This window comes from Tachyglossus aculeatus, chromosome 9 (genome assembly GCF_015852505.1).
Source record: "Tachyglossus aculeatus isolate mTacAcu1 chromosome 9, mTacAcu1.pri, whole genome shotgun sequence".
Taxonomy (NCBI): Eukaryota; Metazoa; Chordata; class Mammalia; order Monotremata; family Tachyglossidae; genus Tachyglossus; species Tachyglossus aculeatus.
In genome coordinates, this window is record NC_052074.1 from 11,531,652 (window position 1) to 11,558,653 (window position 27,002).

At 41.6% G+C, this 27,002-nt stretch overlaps 1 protein-coding gene across 1 annotated transcript in view; it reads right to left on the reverse strand.

The window, feature by feature from the left end:
* Positions 1-99: 99 nt before the first annotated feature.
* Positions 100-27,002, reverse strand: part of RAB1A (RAB1A, member RAS oncogene family) — a 37,266-nt gene continuing 10,363 nt past the window's right edge. The window contains exons 2-6 of the mRNA XM_038751864.1: positions 12,120-12,192; positions 8,566-8,661; positions 6,996-7,091; positions 2,297-2,428; positions 100-1,421 (exon numbers count right to left, since the gene is read on the reverse strand). Of these exons, the coding sequence (XP_038607792.1) occupies positions 1,224-1,421; positions 2,297-2,428; positions 6,996-7,091; positions 8,566-8,661; positions 12,120-12,192 (595 nt within the window). The 3' untranslated portion in view covers positions 100-1,223. The remainder of the gene's footprint in view (positions 1,422-2,296; positions 2,429-6,995; positions 7,092-8,565; positions 8,662-12,119; positions 12,193-27,002) is intronic.

The following is a 27,002-nucleotide window of genomic DNA, read 5'->3' on the forward strand; positions in this document are numbered from 1 at the left end:
CAGTCCCGCCCCCACATTCTGCCTCCCCCAGCCCCTCAGTCTCCTCTACGTAAGAACGGGCCCTAATGATTCATGAAATTTGTGAGAGGACTAAACAAATATTGAAGATAGTGCTCTAAACTTATTTAATAAAGTTGAAACAATATTTGATTAAAGGAGTATGGAAGCAACAGTATATAAAAAAACATACTGGCAAAATTACATCACTTAAATTGTTAGTTTGATCACATATTAGGAAAGATACACTGTTTTCCACCTCTACTACAGATGCATTAACAAAAGTATTTCTAAATGAAGCCATTTAGAAATGGCTTTAGTTAAGGATCAGAGATTACAATAGGCTAAATATTATACATTCAGAATGTATCTGCCTTCCATAAGTACCACCTTTAGTCTTTTTTCAGACTGTCCAAGTTTGTCACCCCCCCAGGATGGTATACCTGCCTGTGTCATATCATTGGTGGGGTAGATTAGCTGGGATGCTTATCTGATGCTACTCTAATAGGTCTAAAGTGCCTTGGCTTTGCACACTAATGGCTGTTTGGAGCACAATGCAAGCCAAATTTCTCCTTAACCGTAAGAATTAAGACAATACTTATCACCATACAGTTTGATATTACTTCCAATAAGTACAATATTTATTAAACATTTCTTCGGTTGTTTGTTACATATTGTGCAACAAATTACAATATTCTGCAGCCACAAATTATATGCAGAGTATGAAGAAACTAGTAATCAGATAGTGTAATCTTTCCATTTATAACTCTACAAGAAAGAACTAGCAAATCAGATCTTACATATAACATCTCACTAAACTTTTATGCATGGAAAGTGACAGACACGGTTGTGCTGTTTGATACAAAATGGCTGAACTTCATCTTCAGAAGACTAAACCCGACATCTAAACATGCCAATATAAACAACAAAATATATCCTAACCAACCACGGGAAACAGTCTGATATCAGGAAAGCAACAAGGATTACACACATTTTTATAAACCAGCACACAGAGGTTTAAAACAGTTCTGAAAATGAAGTTAGCTGTCTTGAGTCAAGGGAATAAAAAAAAAGTCAGTATTGACCATTTACAATCTCTGACCTTTGTGGAGACGGTAAGAATCTGTTGTAGTGCAGCTACATACAGTACAATTCAGGCAATTTTGTTTTTTCACTTGGGTTCAGATTGCAAATTCACTGTTGTGAGAAAAGAAGGGAGGCAAATTTTAGCAGCAACCCCCACTAGACTGCTTGACTGGAGTGCTCTGGATTTTAACATTGGACTTCTCGGCACCACCAGCTGTCGCTCCGGGGCCCATTCGTTTTTTAATCTCGGCCGCCATGGTCATGAAAGACTGTTCTACGTTTGTGGCGTTTTTCGCGCTGGTTTCCAAAAATGGAATTCCAAGAGAATCTGCAAATTCCTGCAAGAGCATAAACAGAGCATAAAGAAAGACGAAAAATTACCCCATGGTTTCCCCTTCTTTCCTGATGCACAGGAAGGACCTCTTAAAACCGAAACTGAAATTGTCACTTAATACATAGCCCTTGCTTGATTAGAATGGGGCTTATTATAGATGTCACTTAAGTATTTTTAATATATGTTCTTGGTCCCCTTCATCTTAGAATTTGAACTTTTCTTCAAACTCAACATGTGACATTTTTGGGTGAGCCCTCAAAACACTGGGAAAAGGGAATTATGACACCTGAAAACTACTGCTCAAAAGGAAAAAGAATTGTTTCTGGTAGAGGCAAGCGGCCCACAAACTGACCCAGAGGTAACAGCGTACTTTGGAGAATTCAGCCATAGCACCCAACTTTCTCACAAAGAAAAGCAGCTTCCTTGCCTGACCTGGATGGTCATGTGCTCTCAACCACTATCTTGGATTTGCAATAACCTCACGCAGCTAGGCCGTACCCCAGGGTACTATGGCCAGTGAGTTTTGATAATTGTGCTAGCCTTGAGGGTATTAACCTTAAACACCTCTGGGCTGAGAACTCTCCCTGGCCCTTCCCACCCGTCCCCTGAAGCTTGGGTCTGAACCATATACTGCAGAGAGGTGCTCTCTTTTGCCTCTCCCCAACAATCCTCTGGTTTTTTTCTTATTCTTTTTTTTTTTTTTAAACCTTTCAGTGGCCCATCCAAGTTAAGAATGTAGATCCAGGGTGCCTTAGTGGTCTGAGTCGTGGAACTACTCTTCCTCCTCCACGTGGCGGCCACCAGTTAGAATACCCAAACTCTGTTGCAGTGAACCACATCACAGAACAGAGAAAGTACCAGTTAACATAAGTCACTTACCTTTGCTGTTGTGTAGTCTACTACTTTCTTTGTGGTCAGGTCACATTTGTTCCCTACCAGCAACTTGTTAACATTTTCACTGGCATAACGGTCTATTTCCTGCAACCATTGCTTTACATTATTGAAGGATTCCTATCAACAAAGACATTAAAAACCATGACTATAACACACTCATTTAGGCACATTAAGCAAATGTTCCACACCAGACCGTGGACAAAGCAGCAATGCAGAAAAATATATATATATAACACATATCCAGCTGTACTGTTACACACCTAAGTCACCACAGCCATCAGGAAGAATAGCGGCCAGGTGGTGCAACAACCCATACCATGCTGAAACTTAGGGGATGAAGGAGTGCAGCTTCAAGGCACCTGCCATAAAGGGGATGCCTTTTATTTTATTTTATTTTGTTAGTATGTTTGGTTTTGTTCTCTGTCTCCCCCTTTTAGACTGTGAGCCCACTGTTGGGTAGGGACTGTCTCTATAATGTTGCCAACTTGTACTTCCCAAGCGCTTAGTACAGTGCTCTGCACACAGTAAGCACTCAATAAATATGATTGATGATGATGAACTACACACAGATATGGATAATGGTATGAAACGACAAAAAGTGCATATCATCTTTGGACCATCAGGCATGAAACTTGGCCGTAGAGCCAAATCACTGTAGATTTAATGTTTTGAAGAGGGGCGGGGGAGCGACAAATATGTATGAAATTGTGAGTGGCACTATAAACGAAAAACTCTTTTTACTATTTTGCTGAGGTTTCCCAAAAAGATATCTGTGATTAGTCTTACTTGGAAATCTGTCAGTAGCGATTCTCTATGAGCTGCTCAGGTGTAACACTGCATGATCCTCTGAGCCAGGCCTTTCCCAGACTAGTTCCAGGGTCCCAGGCAGCCTCACTAACAGCAGAGGGGCCTGGGGCTCGCTGGCCAGAGGACGGCCACATGCCCAGTCATGCCTGTGGCCCAAAGGCATCACCCTGCACGCCCAAAAGCACCGCCTACACCCAGTGGCACCCCAACCACCGGGCCAGCTCCTCACACTTCCCCCAACCCTCCAACAGGCATGTTAAGGTGTGTCTGAAGCAGGCCCAAAGCCAGGCGGGTTTGATGGCAAAGCTCAGCCGCGCCCTGCAGGTCCATCAGGCTCGGGATTCCGGGGCACTTCGGAGCAGGTCCAAATCTTCTACAGACTCTCCAGGGTTTAGAACAGTACTTGGACACACAGTAAATGCTAAATACCACAATCGTATTTACTGAGCACTTATTATGTGCCGAGCACTTACCGTGTGCCAAGCACTGTATGAAGCACTTGGGAGAGTACAATATAACAGAGTTGGTAGACACATTCCCTGCTGACAATTATTATACTAGACCCTCTCGAGAGACACTCATTCATACTGAGAAGAGGCCAGGGCAGGCAATCATCACAGTTCCAGCTCAAAAGTTCCATTTCAGTCGACACACCGTATTTTAGTGCCTACTGTCTACTAAGCACTGTTAGCAGTCATGATCTGTGCCCTAAGGGAGTTAAGAATTTAGCTGACAAAAATGGTCAGATTACAATTTTTTTTCCAACTTATATGGCATTTTCTAATGGAGTAACAATCCGTTTCGTGGATTCTGAAGTGCTGGATTGGTCACTCAATGACCGAAAGGAAAATGCTGTATCTCTTTTCAGTTCCCAGCAGAATTCCTAACAGGTTGCCCTCCAACTTGTAATTTGGAATTCTTTACCTACAACCTTCAGGCCTCTGAAATGATTAGCTTTGATTTTACAGTTCAGTATAAGATTAAAAATTCTTAATTCAAAAATTGCCTCAGCTCCCATTTCTAAAAAGATTGGAAAAAAGCCCAATTATCATTTTCATTTTTTATGGTATTTGCTAAGCACTTACTATCTGCCAGGCACTCCACCAAGAACTGGGGCAGATCTGGGTTGGACATGGGGCTCAGAGCCTTAATCCTCATGTTACAGATGAGATAACTGAAGCACAGGGAAGTTAAGTGATTTGCCCAAGGTGTCACAGCAGACATGTGGCAGAGCCAGAAGTAGAACCCAGGTTCTTCTGACTCCAAGGCTTGTGGTCTATCCACTATGCCACACTGCTTTTGGCCGCAGGTATCATTTATGCAAAGTGATATAAATCTGACACTCCAGATTTAGGAATCAATCAATCGTATTTATTGAGCACTTACTGTGTGCAAGAGCACTGTACTAAGCGCTTGGGAAGTACAAGCTGGCAACATATAGAGACGGTCCCTACCCAACAGTGGGCTCACAGTCTAGAACCTCTAGATACTTTTCTAAAAGAATGTCACGAGGATCAGCCCTCATCCATGAATCCTGGGCTCATCGCTAAATTCTCTTTTTTCTGTCCCATCAATGATCCATTTAAAATCTGTAACTGCAAATCTCCTGGCTTTCTAGATATCTAAGTTTTTCTTCTAAAGAGACTTTAGCCGAGGCCTTTCAGCCTGCTGATACACAAATCAGTCATCCTTCTTGTGTTCATCTCCCTCACCTCTCTCTACTCCATTCCATGGCCTTTCCCATTCTCTTCCCTTCCCCACTCCTCTCTTGCTGCACACAGGGATACTGCCTGCCCTTTCTTTCATCTCACCTCCCCTCAAACTCTAGTACACAACCCTCTTGAGCCTTACTTTGGGCACACAGCCCCACCCTGTGACAACCAGACTTGGGGTTGATGCTGAAGAAGTAGAGCTTCCTGGGTAAAGGCAAGATGACCCCCTTACTGGTGGGTTAAATGTAATGTAATCATCGACCGCATTCCTGGAGAGGGCCTTGGCCTTTTCTCCTCCTGAGGAACAGGAGAGATATCAACTAGTAAGACCACAAACCTCCTCCAAAGTAAACTATGAATGGAAGTTCCTTACTATGAGAAATGACACTTCCACCTGTCAATTTCATTGTGAAGTGTAGCACTGCCCTCTAGAGAGCTGTAGGACAAGAGGCAAAGCAAATGGACAATGGCAGTTTTTAAAGTCACCACAAAACTAAGCCTGACCAAAATGCAATATACAAATTTCAAAATTGGCCAACCAAGTACAATGACTCTCTCTTCAAGAAAATTTTTCCTCCCAGAACCTCTCAGCCTCTCCTTAGGAATCACCACCTCTAAATAAACCAAGCACTGGAGCATCCGCCTCTTTGAGGATACTGAGCCAATGCCTTACAGCCCTCACTGGACTCCTCAAGGGAGCATACGAAGGACATAGTCTAGAAGTCCACGCATTGCTGATGGCCTGACCTGGGCACCCCAAAGGAAACAGCAAGAACAGTGGGCTGGCTGTTATCACGATCTTCTAGAGCCTCAACCTGGGGCTGTGCTCCCCCTGCAAAAGAGCAGCCACACACCCTTCAGACAGTGAGCATGCTTGAAACACTGGTGAGCATACCAGGGAAAGGTCAATCCTCTCAACACGGTTCTCCAAAGGTTAAAGGAACATGAATTCAGGTGTCCCTTGCTTTACAGGTGGTTTCTGAGTAGAGGCAAGGCAAACCAAATCCATGGTGAATCAGTTCACTAAAAACTTCTGGTGGAACTGGGCTGGCCTGGACCCTCCTCTGAGTTGCAGTTCAACTGACTATGGAGTTTCCTAAAGCCAAGTCAGCCTGAGCCCAAAAGTGCAATCTGTTCATCTTTGCCTTTGTGCCGGGGTGGGGAGGAGAAAAGATATATGGGCAAGTCCAGAAACCCAGGGACTCTCTTGGTCTCCTTTCCTCTACCCCAAGCTGCTTCTCAGCTCCCTCAAAGTCCTCCCCTTCCCATCTGTCTTCTGGGACTCCCCAGCTCTCCCTCCAAAACTCCAGCCCAGGGAGCTGGAAACCTCCTCCATCCTGTGGATTTCTAGGAGATGTAGGTACAAGGGCAATTTGAGGCTTGGGGAAATTAAGGAAACAGTCTTGCTGTGTTTCCTGAAGCCCCCCTGAGCTGCCGCTAACCAGACAACATGCACATACTTCTCTCACTGCCTGAACGCTAAACCAACAGAGTTGAGAATACCCCAAGTTGCAAGTGACACCGCACATCTCCAAACTACCCTCACACACAATTTTTTCTTGAAAATGCTGCCGATCCCAAGACGGTCCAGAAGTAACACGGGTGATCGACTGACATTTACACAAAGTGAAGTTCTGTATTTGCACTTGATTCTTGAAATGTAGATCTGGCATATGTGAATAAACTATAGTTTTAAGTGGTTATGGTGGAAAGTCAATCAAAAAAAAATCACCGGTATCTACTGAGCACAGAACACTGTACTCCTCTGCGCAATTTAAAAAAACCTATTCTACTCTCATTCAAAGACAAGTCTATTTGTAAACGGAGTAATGATTGAGTGCTGGAGCCTGGCAAAAACAATATATCTCTGGGATGTCTTGCAGCACTCAGAAGTACCAGCAAACTCTGGGTTGCAGCCGCCCCTCAGTAAGCATAGCTTGGGAACACGCGCTACCTGTGGACACCTCAGCATACACGTACCCTATCCCAACATTACAGCCAATCATTGTAGTTAAGTCAATTCCCAACCCAAAGCTTTACTGCCCTCTCTCCCATCCCACCCCTCTGAACATCCCCACTCTGGTCTGCCTTCTACCTCTCCACCCAGGATTTTGTCTTGATCATCACTAGCTATAAAGCCTTCCGGCTCCGATCTCAGGGCTTACCTGATCCGTCACATCATACACAACTATGATGCCATGGGCTCCTCTGTAATAACTGGAAGTGATTGTTCGAAATCTCTCCTGGCCTGCTGTGTCCCACTGTTCCAAAATAAAAAGACAGTCACACCTTGTTTTAATGCATGAGTGAGCTACCTTGTTTTAACAAACAGTTACAGGGGGGTTCAAGACAAGTACAAGAGACCATATTAATTGCAGTTTGCATAGGCATCTGAGCCTTTGCATTGGATTTTAATAAGATGACCTGTTGGGGATTCTTCTAATACACTGAGTCTGGTGGTGAAATTATTATTAGTATCATTAATAACAATAACAGTAGTAGTAATGATTGTGGTATTTGTTAAGCTTTTACTATGTATCAAGCACTGTACTAAGCATTGGGGTAGATACAAGTTAATGAGGTCAGTCAGTCCCTGTCCCACAAGGGACTCAGTCTTAATCCCCATTTTACTCAAGATGGAATGGAGGCCCAGAGAAGTTAAGGTCACCCAGCAGACAAGTGGTGGAGCCGGCATTAGAACCCAGGTCCATCTGACTCCTGGGTCTGTGCTCTATCCACCTAAGCTACGGTGCTTCGCTATTGATCAGAAGCAGGATGTGGAAGTAGCACGTTTCGGGTTATATAGGTAGCATCAGTGCAGAATACCCATCATTAGCACTTGCTTCAAATCCAGCACAGCACTGGGTACAGGTTACCCTAGCTAAGTACATCAAGACTGCCAGCCTGTGCAAGTGTGCACCTATCCACCTCGCCTTCTGTCCAGTTTCCCCAAAAGAAGCTGACAACTCAAGGACAAGAGTGGGAGGGCAGAATCCCACTGGAGTGCGGTAGACTCTTTATGGGTCAATGTGTCACCTTTATATATTTCCATTTGAAACTGCCCTGGAGGAATAATCGTAAGGAGCATCTGCTAAACGCAAGTGACTGAACTAAGTACTGGTGAAGCACAACCAAGCACAAAGCAGGTTCTCAGCACAAAAGGAGCTCAAACAAGAGAGCCGTGAAGTCTAAAAGCACACTCCATAGAGGTCAGGAGACGAAGCTTCTAGCCAGGAACCTAAGTAACCAAATTGCACTAGACAGCAATTTTGATAAGTGCCCAAGGCATATTATACAGAGTCAGTAAGAAGCACAGTGATTTACTCTGCATGCATTTTCCCCTTGCAAGAATGATTACAACCTTGATTTAAACTCTCAAAATTGTTTGCCCATTGAATGCAAGGGAGAACAATTTGAGATGGGGCCTAGTCAAGCATAAATCTCTTCCTGACACCACTAATCCTGAAGTTAGTGAGTAAAAGTAACAAATCCAGCCAATTTAAAAAGTCTTATTCACTCTGACTGGGCAGCTTTAAAAGCGACCTCTATAGATTTGCAGATGTTATTTTCCTGAATCACAGCTCTCTGTATGTATTAACATGTTAAGGGTATTAAACTAGGCAACTTCTCAGTCGACAAGTGTTTGAGCCACAGACTGCCTAGTGCTGTAGTATGTATGCATGCTAAATTACCTGATTACCTAACCATAATTCCCAGACGAGGGTAGACACTTACTATTTGAAGTTTGATTGTTTTTCCATCTAATTCTATAGTTCTTATTTTAAAATCCACACCGATTGTGCTGATATAGCTTTCTGTGTATGTATCATCCTAGAGCAAAGAAAAGAAAGGTTAATGAGTAAATTTTCCTTGTTCTATTTAAAGTTACAGAATGCAATAAAAACTCCAGTGCTAATAGTTTTAATATTGGAGAAAAGTTTTCCTTAATCCAAATCCACATTGCTTATAGCACCTCAAAACAATTTCTTAAAAGCTTGATGAGTGTTTAGAATATCATTAGGTCTTTATCATCTTCCCATGTCTTAATCTTCTGGTGTCTGGTTGCTAAATTATACTGGTTTCTCTCACATGGCTGATTTCTATTACATGTAACCATTCTCCAATTGTGTTGGCTAAATATTCAAAACAATTAATCGGTTGTATTTATTAAGCGCTTTGTGTGCAGAGCACTTTACTAAGTGCTTGGGAAAGTACAATAAAGTTTGTAGACACAGTTCCTATCCACAACAAGCTTACAGTTTAGAGGGGGAGAAAGAGATTAATATAAGTAAAGAAATTATGGATAGGTACTTAAGTGCTGTGGAGCTGAGGGAGGGGTGAATTAAAGGTGCAAGGGTGACACAGAAGGGAGTGGGGGAAATGAGGGCTTAGTCATGAAAGGCTTCTTGGAGGAGATGCGCTTTTGATAAGGCTTTGAAGGTGGAGAGTGGTCATCTGTTAGATAAGGGGAGGTGGGGAGTTCTAGGTCGGAAGCAGGATGTGGGCAAGAGGTTGGCAGCGAGATAGATGAGACTAAGGTAGTGTGAATAGGTTGGCATTAAAGGAGTGAAGTGTGCGGGCTGAGAAGTCAGGGAGGTAAGTTAGGAGGGGGCAGGGTGACAGAGCTTTAAAGCCGATAATAAGGAGTTTGAAGAGGCAGTGGATGGGTAACCAGAGGTTCTTAAGGAGTGGGGAAACATGGACTGAACATTTTTGTAAAAATGATCCGGGCAGCAGAGTGAAGTATAGACTTGCGTAGGGAGAGACAGGAGGCACAGAGGTCAGCAATGAGGATGATGCAGTAATCAAGGTGGGATGGGTTAAATGCTTAGATCAACATAGTAGTTTGGATGGAAGGGAAAGAGTGGATTTTAGCAATGTTGTGAAGATTGAATCGACAGGATATGGTGACACACTGAACATGTCACACCATACCTTCTTAAGAGTACGCACGCTTGAAAAATTTATAATCTCACTAGATGGTTTTAAGCCACAGGTAGCTTTGCCATAGGTAATTTTAGATTTATGTAGGAGATATAACCAGAAAAAAATTGTTAGAGTTTATTCTTTCTTGTTCATCAGCACAACCCTGCTGATAACCCTAACAGCTGAGTAAACACATAGAATTTCAGAAAGGACCAAACTGCTGTCCTTAAACTCTATTCATGTCTCTTCTCTTTGTACAGTCTTTCAGTAATGTGTTGTTTTAATTGAAAGCTTCACAAAAAGACCTGGTCCCATAAAAATCAATTGAGACCAATATATTAACTAGTATTTGGGTAGAACTTGGTGGATAAATTTAAACCCAACCTGAATCATATACCCAAATAAAATACTTCTGGCAGCTCACTGATGTCAGAGTTGTAATTCTAGTGTGTGTTTTTTTAAATCCATTTTTGTGTAAACACAGCAATTTTACTAGTTGTTTTCTTGTATAGCTCAGCTCTCTCTCTGTCCTCATTCTGTAGAGGAACATGGACCCTACCTTCACAGGTTCAGTCTGGTCATCCCTTTGGTTCACTCTTAATAAAAGCTACTTTGATCAATCACTACTCAGAATTGGCCCAGATCCAAAAACTCTGATCACCTACTTAGCTCATTCTTCATTAAACTTGCCTCATTAACTTAGTGAAATTAAGCAAGACAACTACATTTCTAGGTTATTCCCTAGAGGGAGATCACATTTCTACATTAACTTATATTTTCCCTTATTATGAAGTTTAGGTCTATGCCTCAGGTGTTCCATTTTTTCTAAATGATATTAAGTTGCACCTATTGCTCAAACCAAACAAATAATTCCCAGAGTCTTTGTGAGCTGGACTTTTGCCATGAAGGGCTCACCTGCCTCCCCAATTTAAGAGTGAACGAAGAAAGGAAATCTTAAAAATGTGATTTCCTCTGCCTCCAAACTAGGTAGAACTTTCATATCTCAAGACCTGGCTACAGGAAAAGAGACCTTGACACTATTAGTCATTCATTCTCAGCCACCAAACCAAGCTGAGCGCCTGAAGCACTTCCTGAAAGTGGAAATCAAAATTACTTTTTAGAGATCTCAGCTAAACCCAGAGCTCATGTGAGAAATTACAAGATTCAATGACTTTTTAAAGAGCTTGTATTTATACAGCATTTAATGTTTTGCTTAAAAAGGTCAAATTTCTTCAAGAAGATGCCCTTTTAATCTTTACACCCTAATCGCAAAAATGGGAATTGGAATTACCTCCCTCTGCATTAAACAATAGGTTAGAACAGAGGTGCCAAAATAGTATCTTGGGAGATGAGTTATATTACTTGTGTAAAATCAGTGAGGCAGACCATGAATAGAAGTTGAGCCAGCTCTGATGGACAGATCATATTGACTCATCTTTTATTTGTGCTGGGAAAGGCAGAATATTTGGGAAGGGATTGGGGGAAGGAAGAGTAAAAAAAATAAGAGGGGCGTGAAGCGGTAAGGAAGGATGTGAATGAAAGAGCACAGGGAAGATTTGCAGTTACATTTATCAGAACAAGAGTCAACTGTCCGTTTGTCAGTTTCACACACTAGAACACTGTAGCACTGTTGTTTGAGTTTGTACCAGTCCCCACTCTTTCCTTTTGCTCTATTAGAAGTTTTACTATAAAATACTCTTATCAAGCCATCATCAGTGTAGTCCAACTATTTCCTCCTTGTCTACTTCAGATGGAAACAATCACTGTTAGTTCACCTCAAGTACATTAGGCACTTTGGCTTTACAATATGAAGTTAATTGAAGACAGAATCCTTAGAAAGCACAATTTCTTCAAATTAAAGCAGAACTAGTGTTTGGCAATGAAAGATATGCTGGTCTGGTGAAAAGATGTCTATGCAGGGGCCCTCAGATGCAAATTCTAGGAATTCATTTTAAATCATGTGTTATTTCTCCCCATGCCCATGAAATCTCATTAAAAAAGTTATTTTCCTTCTGAACTAATTTGTCTTGTGCTTACTGACACCATCATTGCCTCAGATACATAGTCTCAAGCCTCATTTTAAAGTTGAAGTAACTGAGGCACACAGAAGTTCCGTGACCAAGGTCACACGGCAGGCAAATGGCGAAGCCGCTCTGACTTCCAAGCCCTTTCCATTAGTCTATGCTGCTTAAAGGGAAGATCAATCAATCAATCAGATCAGACCAGGTTCTTCAGGGGTCATCCTGAAATAACAGAGGGCAATATTCAGAGAGAGGGGGACAAGCTTATAATTTTTCTTTCAAAAAGTTAACTCCAGGAAAATACATCTGCATCATAAACAAAGATATTCAAATTCAACTTACTGCAAACCTAAGAAGAAGGCAGGATTTCCCAACACCAGAGTCTCCAATCAGAAGTAACTTGAATAAATAATCACTGTAAAGGGACAAAACAGAAAAAAAAAGAATAAAACTGCTAAGTTCAAGAAAAGTGGACCATCAGCAAATGTGACACACAAGGATTAGAAGAGGTACACTCAATGACATAAAAAGTTTGATAAACCATGCCAAAATAACCTTGCCTGTAACTCCTGATTAAGGAACATCTTTCATAAGGAGAGGGATTTACAGAATAAGAGGGAATGTATTTAAAAAATAATACAGAACTCGAGTCACTTTTGCTGGGCATGCTCCTCTAGAGTTAAGGAACACAACTGTTCACTTTCCAGTGCCTCTGCTTTGAAATCAATGTTATTTCTCCTTCAAATTCCATTATCAAGCAGCATGTCAAGTCACAATTCCTCATACTGCATTTAAGATGGTAGTTTTTATTTTCTTCTCTACAATTCCTCTTTCTTTTCCCTCTCCCCCCACCCAAGTAGAATGTCTGTCTTCTGGAATTTCATATAATTCTTAAGCCTAGGAATGTAGTTAAGATAAAAGCTACTTTGGTGCGTGTCTCACTACTATGCTGGGCTTCGGTCTAGGCATGCTCGGAGAGCACAAGGACTCTATCCAAGCCCAAGTCTCAGATGCCAGGCCTGGTTCAAACATGCTTCCTAAATCTTGGGGCTAAAATTGATATCTGGAGTTGGAAAATAAGGGTGGGCTGCCCAACCAGCAAAGCCAACAGTACTCTACAACAGTAGCATAAGCATCTTGATAAGGTTTGAATCTGAGTGCCTTCCACTGGCGCTAGAGAAAGAAGTTTATTTTGTTTTTATGAAATTTAGGTTATTCACATTATTTGTATTACTATTATCTTTAAGTTAGAAATGTCCTGTAATTAAGTTCATGGATTTAATAATAATAATAATTATTATTACAGTACTTGGTAAGCACTTTCTATGTGTCAACCACTGTTTTATGTGCTGAGGTAGATAAGTGAATCAGGTTGGACACAGTCCCTGTCGCACAGGGAGCTCACAGTTTAAGTAGTTAAAGGAGGGAGTAGGATTGAATCCCCATTTTACAGATGAGGTAACAGACACAGAGAAGTTAAATGACTTGTCCATGGTCACACATTGGACATATGGCAGAGCTGGGAATAGAACCCAGGTCCCCTAACTCCCAGGCCTGTGCTTTTTCCACTAGACCACATTGCTTTAAAGGAGTAAAAACTACCAGAAGCGATTTAAATTACTATTTGAAAGTACTTTCATGTATTCAGGAGCCAGTACCATCAAAACAAACACTTATGGAATTTTAAAGAAAAAAACAAAGCACAAATTGTCTGTAGGAACTAAGGAAGTTAGGCATAAATTGCCAATCTTCCTACCCAGTAAAGATAAATCTGACTGCAAAATAGAAAAATCAAGAAAGTTCATAGTTTGCTAATATTTTAGATTTTACTCTATAACAAAAGACATTGTAAAAAAGTTCAGTGTTACTTATCAGGGAAATTTCTGCCTTCCAGTTCTGCTAGAGCAATACTGACCTACCTTTCCCGAACTGAGACCCCTTTAATATTGCTGCTGAAGCTTCACAGGTTCACACTGCTACCCACCACCCACTTGGAAGCAATGAAGGGAGACAGCATAATAATAATAATTGTGGTATTTGTTAAGCGCTTACCACATGTCAGGCACTGTTCTAAGCACTGGGGTAAGTACAAGGTAGTCAGGTTGGACACGGTACCTGTCTCATATGGGGCTCACAGTCTTCATTCCCAATTTACAGATGAGGGAACTGAGGCACAGAGAAGTTAAGTGACTTACCCATGATCACACAGCAGACAAGAGGCAGAGGTGGGATTAGAACCCACATACTTCTGGTTCCCAGGCCCATGATCTTTCTACTAGGCCACACTGTGTGTGTGCACATGTGTACACCTGGATCAATTCATGACACACAGACACACGCACACAGACACACACCTCCAGCATGCCTATACATACAGCTAGGGTATACATTAGATGACTGACGTTATATTCTGATGTAGAAGTCTACAAAAACTGCAGGCAGTCCCTAAATTCTTCTGATGAAAATGGTATATTCTGCTACACAGCTATGTACCCAAGGGTAAATTACAACTTGGCCAGAAGACCACGACTATGCCCTTTGACACTCTGTGAAGAGTAAGAGATGACGTGGGGGACGGAAACCAGAGACTAGAGAGGTTCAACAAGCATTTGCTATTTGCACAGCTTTTCTGTTAATGAAGTACAGACAATACTATACTCTAGTCTACTAGCAACTTAAGCACTTAATCTTGAATTCTTTGCCTAGATCACTTCATGATCTAAAGAGTAGCCAACCTAGCACTGAATAATAAAACTGAAACATCTCCCCTACAAAAATGTCTGTGTTTGACATCAGAAATTTCAAACAGCTATAACACCTTTTTATTTACGGTATTTGTTAAGCACTTACTATGTGTCCAGCGCTGTTCTAAGCACTGGGGTAGTTACAAGTTGAAAAAAAATCAAATGTATTTGAGTGTTTTACTATGTGCACAGTGCTTTACTAAGTGCTTGGGAGAGAACAATTCAATGGAGTTAGCAGACATTTCGCTACCCACAATGAGTTTACAGACTAGAGTCAGGTTGGATATAGTACCTGTCCCACAGTCTCAGGAAGAGGGAAAGCAGGTATTGAATCCCCATTTTACAGGTGAAGAAAATGAGTCACAGAAAAGTTAAGTGACTTGCCTAACAGCAGGCAAGTGCCAGAGCTCTGACTCCTGGGCCCATGCTCTTTCCACTAAGCACGCTGCTTCCTGTGCCCTAGTAATTTACATGCATATGTATTTTAAGCAATCTCCACTTTTATACATTCCCAAGTGTAATTTACTAGTTTGAAACAAAAATCACTAGACTATAGAAAGCCTCTCATCATTCCACACGTAGGCTATGAAATGCGACGAGACCTAAGAATTTGCAAAGACAAGCTGTGCACTAGAACAAGGAAAGCAATAACAGATGGGTACTTCATTCTTTCCTAAAATACAGAATTGGCTAAGCTTTGCTAACATGACAACTATATGATGGAGAATGGTAAACTCTCCCCCCAAAAAACATTTGAACAGCAAGTTAACACACATGCTGTTTTAGTAATGCTGAGCTATTTTTAACTTCCAACAGTGCTTCAATCACCCTACTACCTCAATTCTCTTTAAGGTGGCCCTGCTACCAATCAACAGAGAAGGCAGGGGGTTAGGAAAGGTGTCCTCTCTCCTTACATATGTGCAGTGTGGAAGAGACCATCTTTTTAACCATAACCACACCCAGATGAAAGTTCACTGTCAGTCACAGGGATAAATGCGACAGGGATAAGTCCCTTTCTCCTGCCCTTAAGAAATGGAGTTTGGCTTCACAGGATACCACATGAGAAAACTTGGTTATAGACTAGGAATTGGACTTCCAACACTCCTCTCTTTGGAAACTTTATGTGCAAAATACAGCTAAGGAGAGGAAGGTGAAACCACAAAGTTCTGATTATTCTGATTTTTTTCCAACACAAACCTTTCTCTACAAGTTTCTTAATGTCATCCCCACCAACTGGGCAACATTCCACTCAGACTTCCTTCGCACATCAGTTTTATTTTAAATACACTTCTTACATTCACATGGCTAAAAGGGTTACAAATGAAACTGCTGCAACAACCTTTTTAAAGTTCATATTAACAATTTCTTCAAGTTAAATTTTAAAGCAAAATGATCTGATGTAATAATACAGATTTTTGGTTAATTTTCCTCATCATAATGTGAAAATGAACAAATATTTCCAATGCCTGTTTTGAAAGACTAGAGATTTGGACAGAACTTTCTTAGGAGACCAAATTCTGCTACACTATGAATTTACTTTAGTCAACAAGTGTGCTATTCAGAATATCACTCAAAACAAGTCCTTTATCTCTTGACCTAGAAAAAAAAGTTTGTCAGATTTTCCATGGCAGCCAAAATAACCAATTCTGGGGAAAACTGTAGGCATAGGTAATCTTAATTTCCCACTAGATTCAGAACCCCTCCAACTATGGCTAAACAGTCAGGGAGAGATTAATCTGAAAAATGGCTAAAAATTTATTTTCATTATTCAAAGCACCAGTGCTAACCTCTTACAACCATTTTGAGTTATGCCTGTTTTGTTCCAAGTACCATTTTGGCACCAGCCACACCTACCCACATCAGCATGCAAAGCGAAAAAGCCCAACAACGGGGCAGTGAAAACAGAAGACAACTCTGAGTCATCTTTAGCAGCTGAAAGAGGATGGAGGAAGTCAGTGCAGCTGGAGAATTGGTGGCAGAAGCTTGCCTTAACAGAGAGGAGCTCGCAACCTAGGGTGGCAGTGAGAGACAGTGGGACAGGACTTGGTGAAAGAGTTGGGGGAGGCAGACACCATGAGGGCCAATGCCCTTCCTTATGTGCACTGCTCTTTTAAGGTGTTTCACTGCTAGTGAGCGCATATTTTGTCTTCCCTTTATAATTCTTAATTATGGTACTTGTTAGCATGATACTAAGTGCTACATGAAGTGCTGGGGTGGATACGAGATAAGGTAGACAAGATTTAGCTTGGGGTGAGTGCGCAGCCCTGAGAAGTTCTTATTCGCCCCAGAACACCCTAGTATGGAGAATCCTGAGGACAGCAGGTTGGTTTTAGACATCCCAGGGTTCAGTTCAGGGTGACTGTGTCCATCTTGTCTCAGATGTTTCCTTAGGTTTTTTTCCTAATGGGAATAATTTAAGGCCAAACTGGACCTCTTGAACCAGCCTGCTACCATCTGGGACAGTCAGGAATTGAATTGACGATCTGTCGGAAGGCATGTGGTCAATTGCTGGTCACAAACTGCTCAAAGGTCTCTTTCTCTTGAGGGAATCCATAAAATAAAGGCTGGTCCGGGACTCCAGGCTAGAATCTCAGAGGGACTTCCAAAAATCCTTCCACTCTCCAAGACTTCCTAGGCGCTTCAAGGAAGGTTAACACCGGAACATAAAGAACCTTGACAAAGGGCTCCCTACTACCGCATTGGCTCCCTACTACCGCACTGTCCAAGAATGGAAGGAAGAGTAGAGTCCGTTGCCCACCCTCCCCAAGTAGTTAGGGAAAAGGTAAATTACCTTGATTCCTGAAGAGATGACACAGAGGTTTTTGTTGATCCTGCTTCTCAGAAAGGTAAGACAGATGGAGGCAGGCTAGCTTTGAGATAGAGAAAACTCCCTCCTGAAAGCAGGGTTAAACTTCAGACAAGACGACTTCCAGTTCCTCAGTTTCTAAGCCACTATCTGGCCAGAGAGAATTGGTGAAACCATATACTTGTGCTTTCAGATCTAATGTATTAACCCATCTTTCGAGAGACAAATTTGCCAAATTGTCCTTCATGTCAGGTTATCTGGTTGAATTAACATTGACCTACAGAAGCCTCTGGTATGGACTCTAAGAGGAATTTATGCATGCCAGGCACAGAATTTGCTGCAACTTCAATGGCTAATTTACAGGTTTAATCAGTCACAATTGTCCTATTAAAGAAATTTACAGTACCCATCCGTAGAAAAATCTATATTGTATGTATTTTTATGTTTAAGAAAAAAATCCACATCTTTCAGTAAAGATCTGACAAATGTTAGGTTTAACATCCAAATTGTAGAGAAGTACAAAACTGAAGCGGAATTCCATCTCCCTAGGTATAAGGTGGTAGAACCAAGCTGGTGTCCCTGGGAGCTGCACTGGATGCAAGGAAATCACTTTCTGCCCAACCCCATCCTTGCCCCTTCCACTTCCTTAAGGTTGTGGCAGAGGATGGGGGGAGGGGAGGGCCTCCAGCCTACACCCCAGTGGTTTTTTGTGTGTTTTTTAGGGCATTTACTAAGCACTTACTATGTGCAAAGCACTGTTCTAAGCGCTGGGGAGGTTACAAGGTGAGCAGGTTGTCCCAAGTGGGGCTAACAGTCTTAATCCCCATTTTACAGATGAGGTAACTGAGGCCCAGAGAAGTTAAGTGACTTGCCCAAAGTCACACAGCTGACAATTGGTGGAGCTGGAATTTGAGCCCATGACCTCTGACTCCAAAGCCCGAGCTCTTTCCGCTGAGCCACGTGGATCACAGAGGTCCAAGAGCACCTCAGGGACTGCCATACAGGAGTGGAAGGCTCAATATATAGCCAAAGAACTGCTTCAGGTGCCCTTCTAAACTAGCTACGGGCCCCAGAAGCCATCTCCCTCCCCACTTCCCCCAGTTCCACAGAGTCAATCAATCATATTTATTGAGCGCTTACTGTGTGCAGAGCACTGTACTAAGCGCTTGAAACCAAACAAGATTCAAAAAACAGCACATCCTGTTCTCCTATCATACTGGGATTTGCTCTTGCAAAATCCCACATTCCGGAAAACTCAAACAGTAACACACATTCTGATGCCACATGCAGGCAAATGTTTTTTTCCAAAAGCATAACATGCTGTATGCCACATGCAACCTCCTCGAGACGCTGCATGGCTTAGTGGGACTGGGAGTCAGAAGGACCTGGGTTCTAATCCCAACTCTGCCACTTGTCTTCTGTATGACCTTGGGCAAGTCACTTCACTTCTCTGTGCCTCAGTTGCCTCATCTGGGGATTAATACTGTGAGCCCCAGGTGGGTCAGGAACTGTCCAAACTGATTAACGTGTATCTACCCTAGACCTTAGAACAGTGCTTGGTACACTGCAGTGCTTCACCAGTACCATAATTAACTGGAAACTAAATTGATTGCCTGGTATTGAGAACCTTATATTTAACTCGGGAAACAGACTGTAAGCCTAAAATATCAATGCTTTAGTACAATACCTTAAGTTATTTTAAAAATCCTTAAGAAATGAGGAAGAGCAAAGTGTGTGGGGGTCGGAGTCGGGGGGAGTAGAAAGGGTTCCGGTGATCAAATATGACAGTTTCTATTCCTGGCTACACTAAATATGTAAGCAAAATATTGTCTTCCCATGTCTGTAATCATACAGGTGTTGTGAAAATTACATCTTTCGTAAAATGCCGGTAGTACTATACCCTATCAAATCAGTCACAGTAATTGAGTGCTTACTGTGTGCAGAACAGCAGTTTGTGCAACAAATGATTAAAATGAAAAAAAAAAAACCAAGAGAACAAAAAGTTCTCTCCAAAATCCGTTAATAGGACCAGCAAAGCATTAAGGAACCTGCACTACTGTGCAATCCAACTATTAGGAGAATGACTGTAGGCATTCTAGTTCCTGGAAGTGAGTTTTGCCTTCTAGTTTCAGTCAATCATATTTATTGAGTGCAGAGAACTATACTAAGTGCTTGGGAAAGGGTAATATAACAGCAAACAGACATTCCGTGCACACAACGAGCTTATAGTCTAGAGAAGGAGATAGATATTACTGTAAATAAATAAGATACATAAGTGCTGTGCGGCTGGGTGCGGTGAGTAAAGGGAGCAAGTCAGCATAAAGCAGAAGGGAATGGGAGAAGAGAAAACTCCTTAGAGCACTTAGGGAAGGCCTCAAACTCCTCGTGGGCTTGAATTGTGTCTACCAACTCAACTGTACTGTACTCTCCCAAGTGCTTAGAACAGAGCTCTGCACACAGTAAGTGCTCAATAATACCACTGAGTGATTGCAACTGTTCTCATACTGGAACTCTTGACCATTAATTAGTTCCTCCAAGTACTCTCTTTTCTTGATACCTCAGTTCATGCTTGCTGCACTGGCCAAGTAAGCCTGCTCATCATCTTCTGTTATCAAGCCACTGAATAAGCCATTCCAATTGCCTCAATGTCCTTTCATCCACACTGCATTCATAATCAAATAGTTTGTGCTTACCCCCACAAATGATACATTCTTCAAGAGCAGGGTTACATCTTACACTTCTGTAGGATCCTGAAGACAATTACCTGCAGACAACGGCCATTGAATCTTGACACTGAAAAATCTACTAAGATGAAGCCTTCCCAGACTAACTTATCTTAATCAATGGTATTTGAGTGCTTACTACACGCAGAGCACTGTACTAAGTGCTTGGGAGAGTAAAACACAACAGAGTTGGTAGACACATTCCCTGCCCACCAGGAGCTTATAGTCTAGAGGGGGAGACAGACATTAAAATAAATTACAGATATGAACATAAGAGCTGCGGGGCTGAGGGTGGGGGTGAACATCAAATGTTTGAAGGGTACAAATCCAAATGCAAGGGTGACATAGAAGGGAGAAGACCAAGTTTTGTACGACCATAAGACTTCTAGAATGTAAGCTCCTTGGTCAGGGACTGTGTCTACCAACTCTGTTATACTGTACTCATCCAAGCACTTAGGACAATGCTCTGAATTGACACTGATTGAGAAAGAGTAGGGGAAATGAAGGCTCAGTCGGGGAAAGCTTCTGGGAGGAAAATGTGATATTAATAAGGCTTTGAAGGTGGGGAGAGTGATGGTCTGGCATACATTATCGGGGAGGGAGTTCCAGGCCAGGAGGAGGATCTGGGCAAGGGACTGGCAGCAAGACAGATGAGACCAAGGTACAATAAGTGGGCTAGGTTGTAATAGGAAATCAGCGAGGTAAAATAGGAGGGGATGACTGAGTGCTTTAAAGTCCATGGCAAGAAGCTTCTGCTTGATGTTGAGATGAATGGGCTACCACTGGAGGTCCTTGAAGAGTGGGGAAAACACCTCTAATTACCTAAGTATACTTTCAAAAACCTTACATAAATTTTCATTTAAATGTTTAAGTCTTACTGTATATATGAATGGATTTTGTGTGCATTTTGTCCAGTCTTACCCATTCTAGCCTAAGTTCTTCAAAGGTAAGATAGCTTGCCACCATCACCCAAAGCACCTAGCAGAATGATGCTGAATTAGGAGTTCAAAAAATTCTGATGATGATGTTCAAGTGAGCGCTTGTTAAGCGCTTAACTGTGTGCCAGGCACTGTTCTTAAAGCACTGGGGTAGATACATGTTAATAATGTTAACTTGTTAAGAAGGCCTTCCCAGACTGAGCTCCCTCCCTATCCCCCCCACCCTACCTCCTTCCCCTCCCCACAGCACCTGTACATATGTTTGAACAGATTTACTACTCTATTTTACTTGTACATATTTACTGTTCTATTTATTTTGTTAATGATGTGCATCTAGCTTTATTTCTATTTATTTTTATGACTTGACACCTGTCCACATGTTTTGTTTTGCTGTCTGTCTCCCCCTTCTAGACTGTGAGCCTGTTGTTGGGTAGGGACCGTCACTATATGCTGCCAACTTGTACTTCCCAAGCACTTAGTACAGTGCTCTGCACACAGTAAGTGCTCAATAAACACAACTGAATGAATGAATGAATGAATACACAGTCCCTGTCCTGCATAGGGCTCACAGTCTTAATCCCCACTTTACAGATGAGGTAATGGAGGCACATAGAAGTGAAGTGACTTGCCAAAGGTCACCCAGACAAGTGGCAGGGTCAGAATTAGAACCTAGGTCCTTCTGACTCCGAGGCCCATGCTCTATCCACTAGGCTACACTGCTTCCCGATTTGGGCAAGGTAACTGACTTGCCCAAGGTCACACAGCATACACATTCTGGCTGCACCACTTTGCTGTGACATTGGGTAAGTCACAACTTCTCTGTGCCTTAGTTCCATCACCTATAAAATGGGGATTAAAGACTGTGAGCCCCTTATGGGACATGGACTATGTCCAAACTGATTACCCTGTATCTACCCTAGTTCTTAGTACAGTGCCTGGCATATAGTAAGCACTTAACCACCATAAAAAAAAGTGGCAGAGCTGGAAGTATAACCCAGATGCTCCGACTCTCAGACCTGGGCTCTTTTTACTAGATCATACTGCTTCTAGGTTAAGTGGCTCCCTCAATTTTTCAGTGGAGAAAAGTAGATGGTCAAGACTGGAAATGGAAGGGTTATAACAAAAACAAAGCATCAAATACTCAAAATGACTTGAAATAGATATGACCGGCTAGGCTGCAAAATCAGATCCTATTATACTTCTGGATTTGCCCATCAGTAAATTAATGACTTGCGAAAGGTCCTAAGGGTCCCCAGGTCCAAGCAGATTCGCTCCTAACATGTAGCTGGATCCTCAATACATACTAACAATACTGTAGCCATGAAATGCTACGCATACAACACGTTGCTATTAGGGCTGCAGAATGATGTACATATTTTGCTTCTCTATGGACTAGCAAAGATAATTAGAACTACTGAATCATTGACCTTGCCCTAATGGACAAATAAGTTTCAATATTAACACCTAAACCTGCATTCATTCATCATGGAAGAAATCCCACAATCACCCCTCGTGGAAATGATGCTGGAGAAGACAAAGACTGACAAAAGCTACTATTGTTGTCAGGCTATAATTTGCAGTTCTATTATTACTGGAGTGCTACACCAACATCAAAACCACCAAACAGGAGGCATAGGCATGGTCTTTTAGGATTTTTATACCCTCCACCCCTCATTCCCAAAGCCTCGTGCTAAAAATTATGGTTTAAACTCTCCAAAAAATGTTACACATTACTGTCAAAATAGTAGTAGGCTGACAGAAAAAAATAATCACAACTTCTACCACCACTAACGTAAGTCTACCTAGTATATACAAATGATTAAAGTCATTGGAATATCCATTTAGGAGAGTAGACCGGGAAAGGGTGATCATTTTAAAATGAATCCTTTTTTTTCTGGAAGAATTAGTCACCCCATTCTAGCTAACACTTGGAAGATTCTAGTCTGTTTTCGTTTCTCTTAGGGGTGTCATTCTTATTCCCCTAATCAAATCACCTCAAAACCAAGCAAGGTTACTTGTGCATGCCAATAGGTAGTTATGATGCATTTAGTTATCTACTTGGGACATTTGTAAGGCTCAGACTGAAATAAATCCCGAAGAAATGTATGCTTATGGTATATGTGAATCACTGAAACACAGAAATGAGATCACAAATTTCCTAATTTTTGAAGTTAAAATCTATTTTATCCAAACTTTCAAAACGAGACTAAAAGCCCAAAGTTATCTCCCAAATGAGATTGCTAGGGATATGCGTGCAAAGTTCCACGACCCCCGAAAAGCCTTATTAAAAGCACATCTCCTCCAAGGGGTCTTCCCCTTATTTCCTCTTCTTCCACTCTCTTCTGTTTCCCCTTGCACCTGGATTTGCACCCACTATTCATCTCTCTCAGCCCCACAGCACTTTTGTGCATATCAGTAATTCATTTATATTAATGTCTGGCTCCTTGTCTAGACTACAAGCTCGTTGTGGGCAGGGAATGTGTCTACCGATTCTGTTGTACTCTCCAAAGTACTTAGTTCAGTGTTCTGCACACAGTAGGAGCTCAATAAATATGACTGATTGTTCACAGATGCCAAGGTTGGGCACAGCAGTGTCCAAACACATAAACAGAAGCTGACACTACTACTAAAGTGGAGACCCAAATTATTTTTGAAAACAAAAGCCTTCTCCACCTTATCCTGCCAACACCCAAATCACCCACCAACTAACCATTGTTTCTTTTTTCCTTTGGGAACCTAGTATTCTTTTCCTTTGGGATCCTAGTATTCGCTCTCAAACCCCAGTTCCTCCTGCAATCCTTAAAAAGTCACCCCATAGTTTTACAGCAAAGCCGAGATATTTCCCTAGGTACCTCTAAGCTCTCTTTCACAAACTAAACTAGAGATTTCAGCCCCACCCATTACCAGGAAGCAATGCACTGGTCTGGTCACCCTATCCGTTACCAGGAAACCAAGCAAACAAAAAATGCTATTCCTAAGGTTTTAAACTAAGGAATAAAACTACAAAAGTTTATTTAAGCAATGAATGGATAAAAACAGGTAAGCCAAATTACCCATATATACACTTTGGGGCATTTCCCCCCAGATAGATTTAAATGGAACGAAAAGTCAATCAATAGTATTTATTTAGTATATATGTATATATGTTTGTACGTATTTATTACTCTATTTTACTTGTACATATCTATTCTATTTATTTTATTAATATGTTTTGTTTTGTTCTCTGTCTCCCCCTTCTGGACTGTGAGCCCACTGTTGGGTAGGGACCGTCTCTATATGTTGCCAACTTGTACTTCCCAAGCACTTAGTACAGTGCTCTCCACACAGTAAGAGCTCAATAAATACGATTGATTGATTGATTGACTATGTACCATTTGCTAGCACTGTGCTAAGTGCTTGCTTGAGAATACAATAAAATAGAAAGCATGCATTCCCTCAAGGGGTTTACACTCTAGAGGGGGAAACTATAACTAGTATGTGATATCAGTTACAGAGAGTTTTAAGTTATAGAGAGTTTTTTAGACTGTGAGCCCACTGTTGGGTAGGGACTGTCTCTACATGTTGCCAACTTGTACTTCCCAAGCGCTTGGTACAGTGCTCTGCACACAGTAAGCACTCAATAAATACGATTGATTGATTAAGTCATTTCAAAGACCTTTGAAGTGCTCTCAACAAATCATGAAAATATATAATTCTTAACAGACTTCTTAAATTGGGAAGCAAAATGGAAGTTTTTTTTTAAAAAAAGCTCAGGGTAGGTTTACAACAAGAAGTAGGCAATAAGTAAGCTAGACAATAGTCTGCCTGTAAATGTGTAATCAAAAGCAAATAATTGGAGCATCTCAAAGTTAAAATGTAGATAAAATAGGAGATATAAAGTTTAGGATGACACAAAAGCACCTTCCATTGGTAAGGGGGGTGGGTGTGTGTGTGTGTGTGTGCGCGTGTGTGTGTGTGCGCGCGCAAATGATCATTCAAGGATTAATTTGGGGGTTTTCATTTGGGTAAAAATAGGGCCTTAAATTGTAAATATTCACTTAAAAAAAACAAACAAATCCAGGAACAACAGTAAGATATTTCCCCAGCCCATATGATCCCTGCAAAGAAAACCTGGGCAAACAGCGGGTGGATTGCCCAGGTAGTTCTCCTGGCTGGTGGGGGTGTTGGTGCTCCCTGTGAGGGAGCAGTAACCACAGCAGGTTCAGCTCTCCCAGACCAGATTCTTCTCTAGAGGGAGGGGCTGGGGGAGTGTGGTGGCTCTGAGAATGGGAGCCTTCCAAGGGGCAGGGACTGTGTTTAATTCCCAACTGTGTATTCTCTCTCGATGCTCAGTACAGTACTCTGCGCGCACTAAATGCTTAATAAATACTACTACTACTCTGAACTTTACAGCCCAGCAGCAAAGCAGTCATTTCTCTCTGTCTGGGTTCCTCCAAATCCTAAGAACCATTTCTATGGCTTATCCGTGAGGTCCAAGGAAAGCAAGAAAGTAAGGGAAAAGTTGGGAAAGGGCTGCCTGAAGCAGAGGAGCAGAAGGCAAGCAAACACACACAACATAATCTAAATTCTCAGGTGTAATCCAAATCCTTTTTAGAAAATTTATCGGTAGGATAAAATGAAAGGGCTACCCTACTGTTAGGGCATGAGTATAGATGGGTTTTGGTCTAATTCTCCCATAACACATGTTTTTATCACATATAATTGGAGAGAACACTGTTGGGGATACAGGGAATGTTCTTCTGGCAACATGTGTCAGTATTTAATATGCTGCCAAGTCAAATAGATAGTTGTGGCATGCACGCTGTACAGTCACAATGTGCACTGTATAGACTAAGCTCCTTGTGATCAGGGATTGTGTTCTTCCAATTCCCAAGTGCACAGTACAGTGCTGTGCACACTAAGTGCACAAAAAATACCACTGATCAATAATAATGTGTTTTTCTTAATGTAGGGTTCATTCTCTAATAATGTGGGAGGTATATTCCTGAAAAACCCAGCATTAAAGAAAAACTGCATTACAGAACGTGTGTATGTGCCCAACTGTTTCTCCCGACATCACAATCTGCCAAAAAGACCTTTCCTCGATGACATTCTATGCAATCTGCCTCCTAAAAACATATACTAAGGAAGAACTGACAGTATTCAGAGGTGGTGATTTCTTCATGATCAAAAGGACTGAAGTTTGAACTTCTGGAACAAGAAACAGCATCAGTACCTGTAAAAATGGGACATTAGCTTGGAGTACAGCTCTGAAAAAAATGCCTTAGAAAGCAGATATTCTAATGTAATTCAAGATTATTTTTTCCTTAGAACGCATGCAAGATAGAAAACTTAAGTATTAGTTAAGGAGAAAAATAAGTAAGACTCCACATACCAATATAAAGTAGTTGGGCTCCTGAACAGTATTACTGATTTACGGGTCAGTGGGAAATTGAGAAGCTAAGCTCTAATGTCTCCAAGCTGAAATCTGGGACTACAAGGAAGTCAAACTCCAGTGAAGAAGTCTCCAAGGAATTGGGTGGGGGATATATTTCACATGTGGGTATTTAATCACATCTTGGTGAAATTGTATATTTTAAAGATGTACTATACAAAATGCCTGTTCTTTATTCTACAGATCAAAAAAAGTCTCTCCTAAAAGTGCTCAAAAAAAATCAACCAATAGTATTTGGGCCACCTACTGTCCGCACTGCACTGTATTAACAGCTTAGAAAAGTAAAATAGTAAAAATTAGTAGTCATGGTCCCTGCCTTCAGGGAGCCTGCAATGTAGCAGGGGCGAATGAACACTAAAATAACTTTTCAACTAACAAACCCTTGGCAGGAAGGCCTAAAGAAGTGGCAGCGGGGCAGACTTTCAGACTAGGGAAGAGCTTGAGTGAGGTATAGTCGGAGAGCTACCTTGGGAGGAATTAAATGAGCAGGATGGGAAATAACATGTGAGGAGATCAAAAGTTTAAGAGAGATGGGTGACACTAATCCTGATAAGCAAAAGAGGATGTGGAGAGAAGTGTG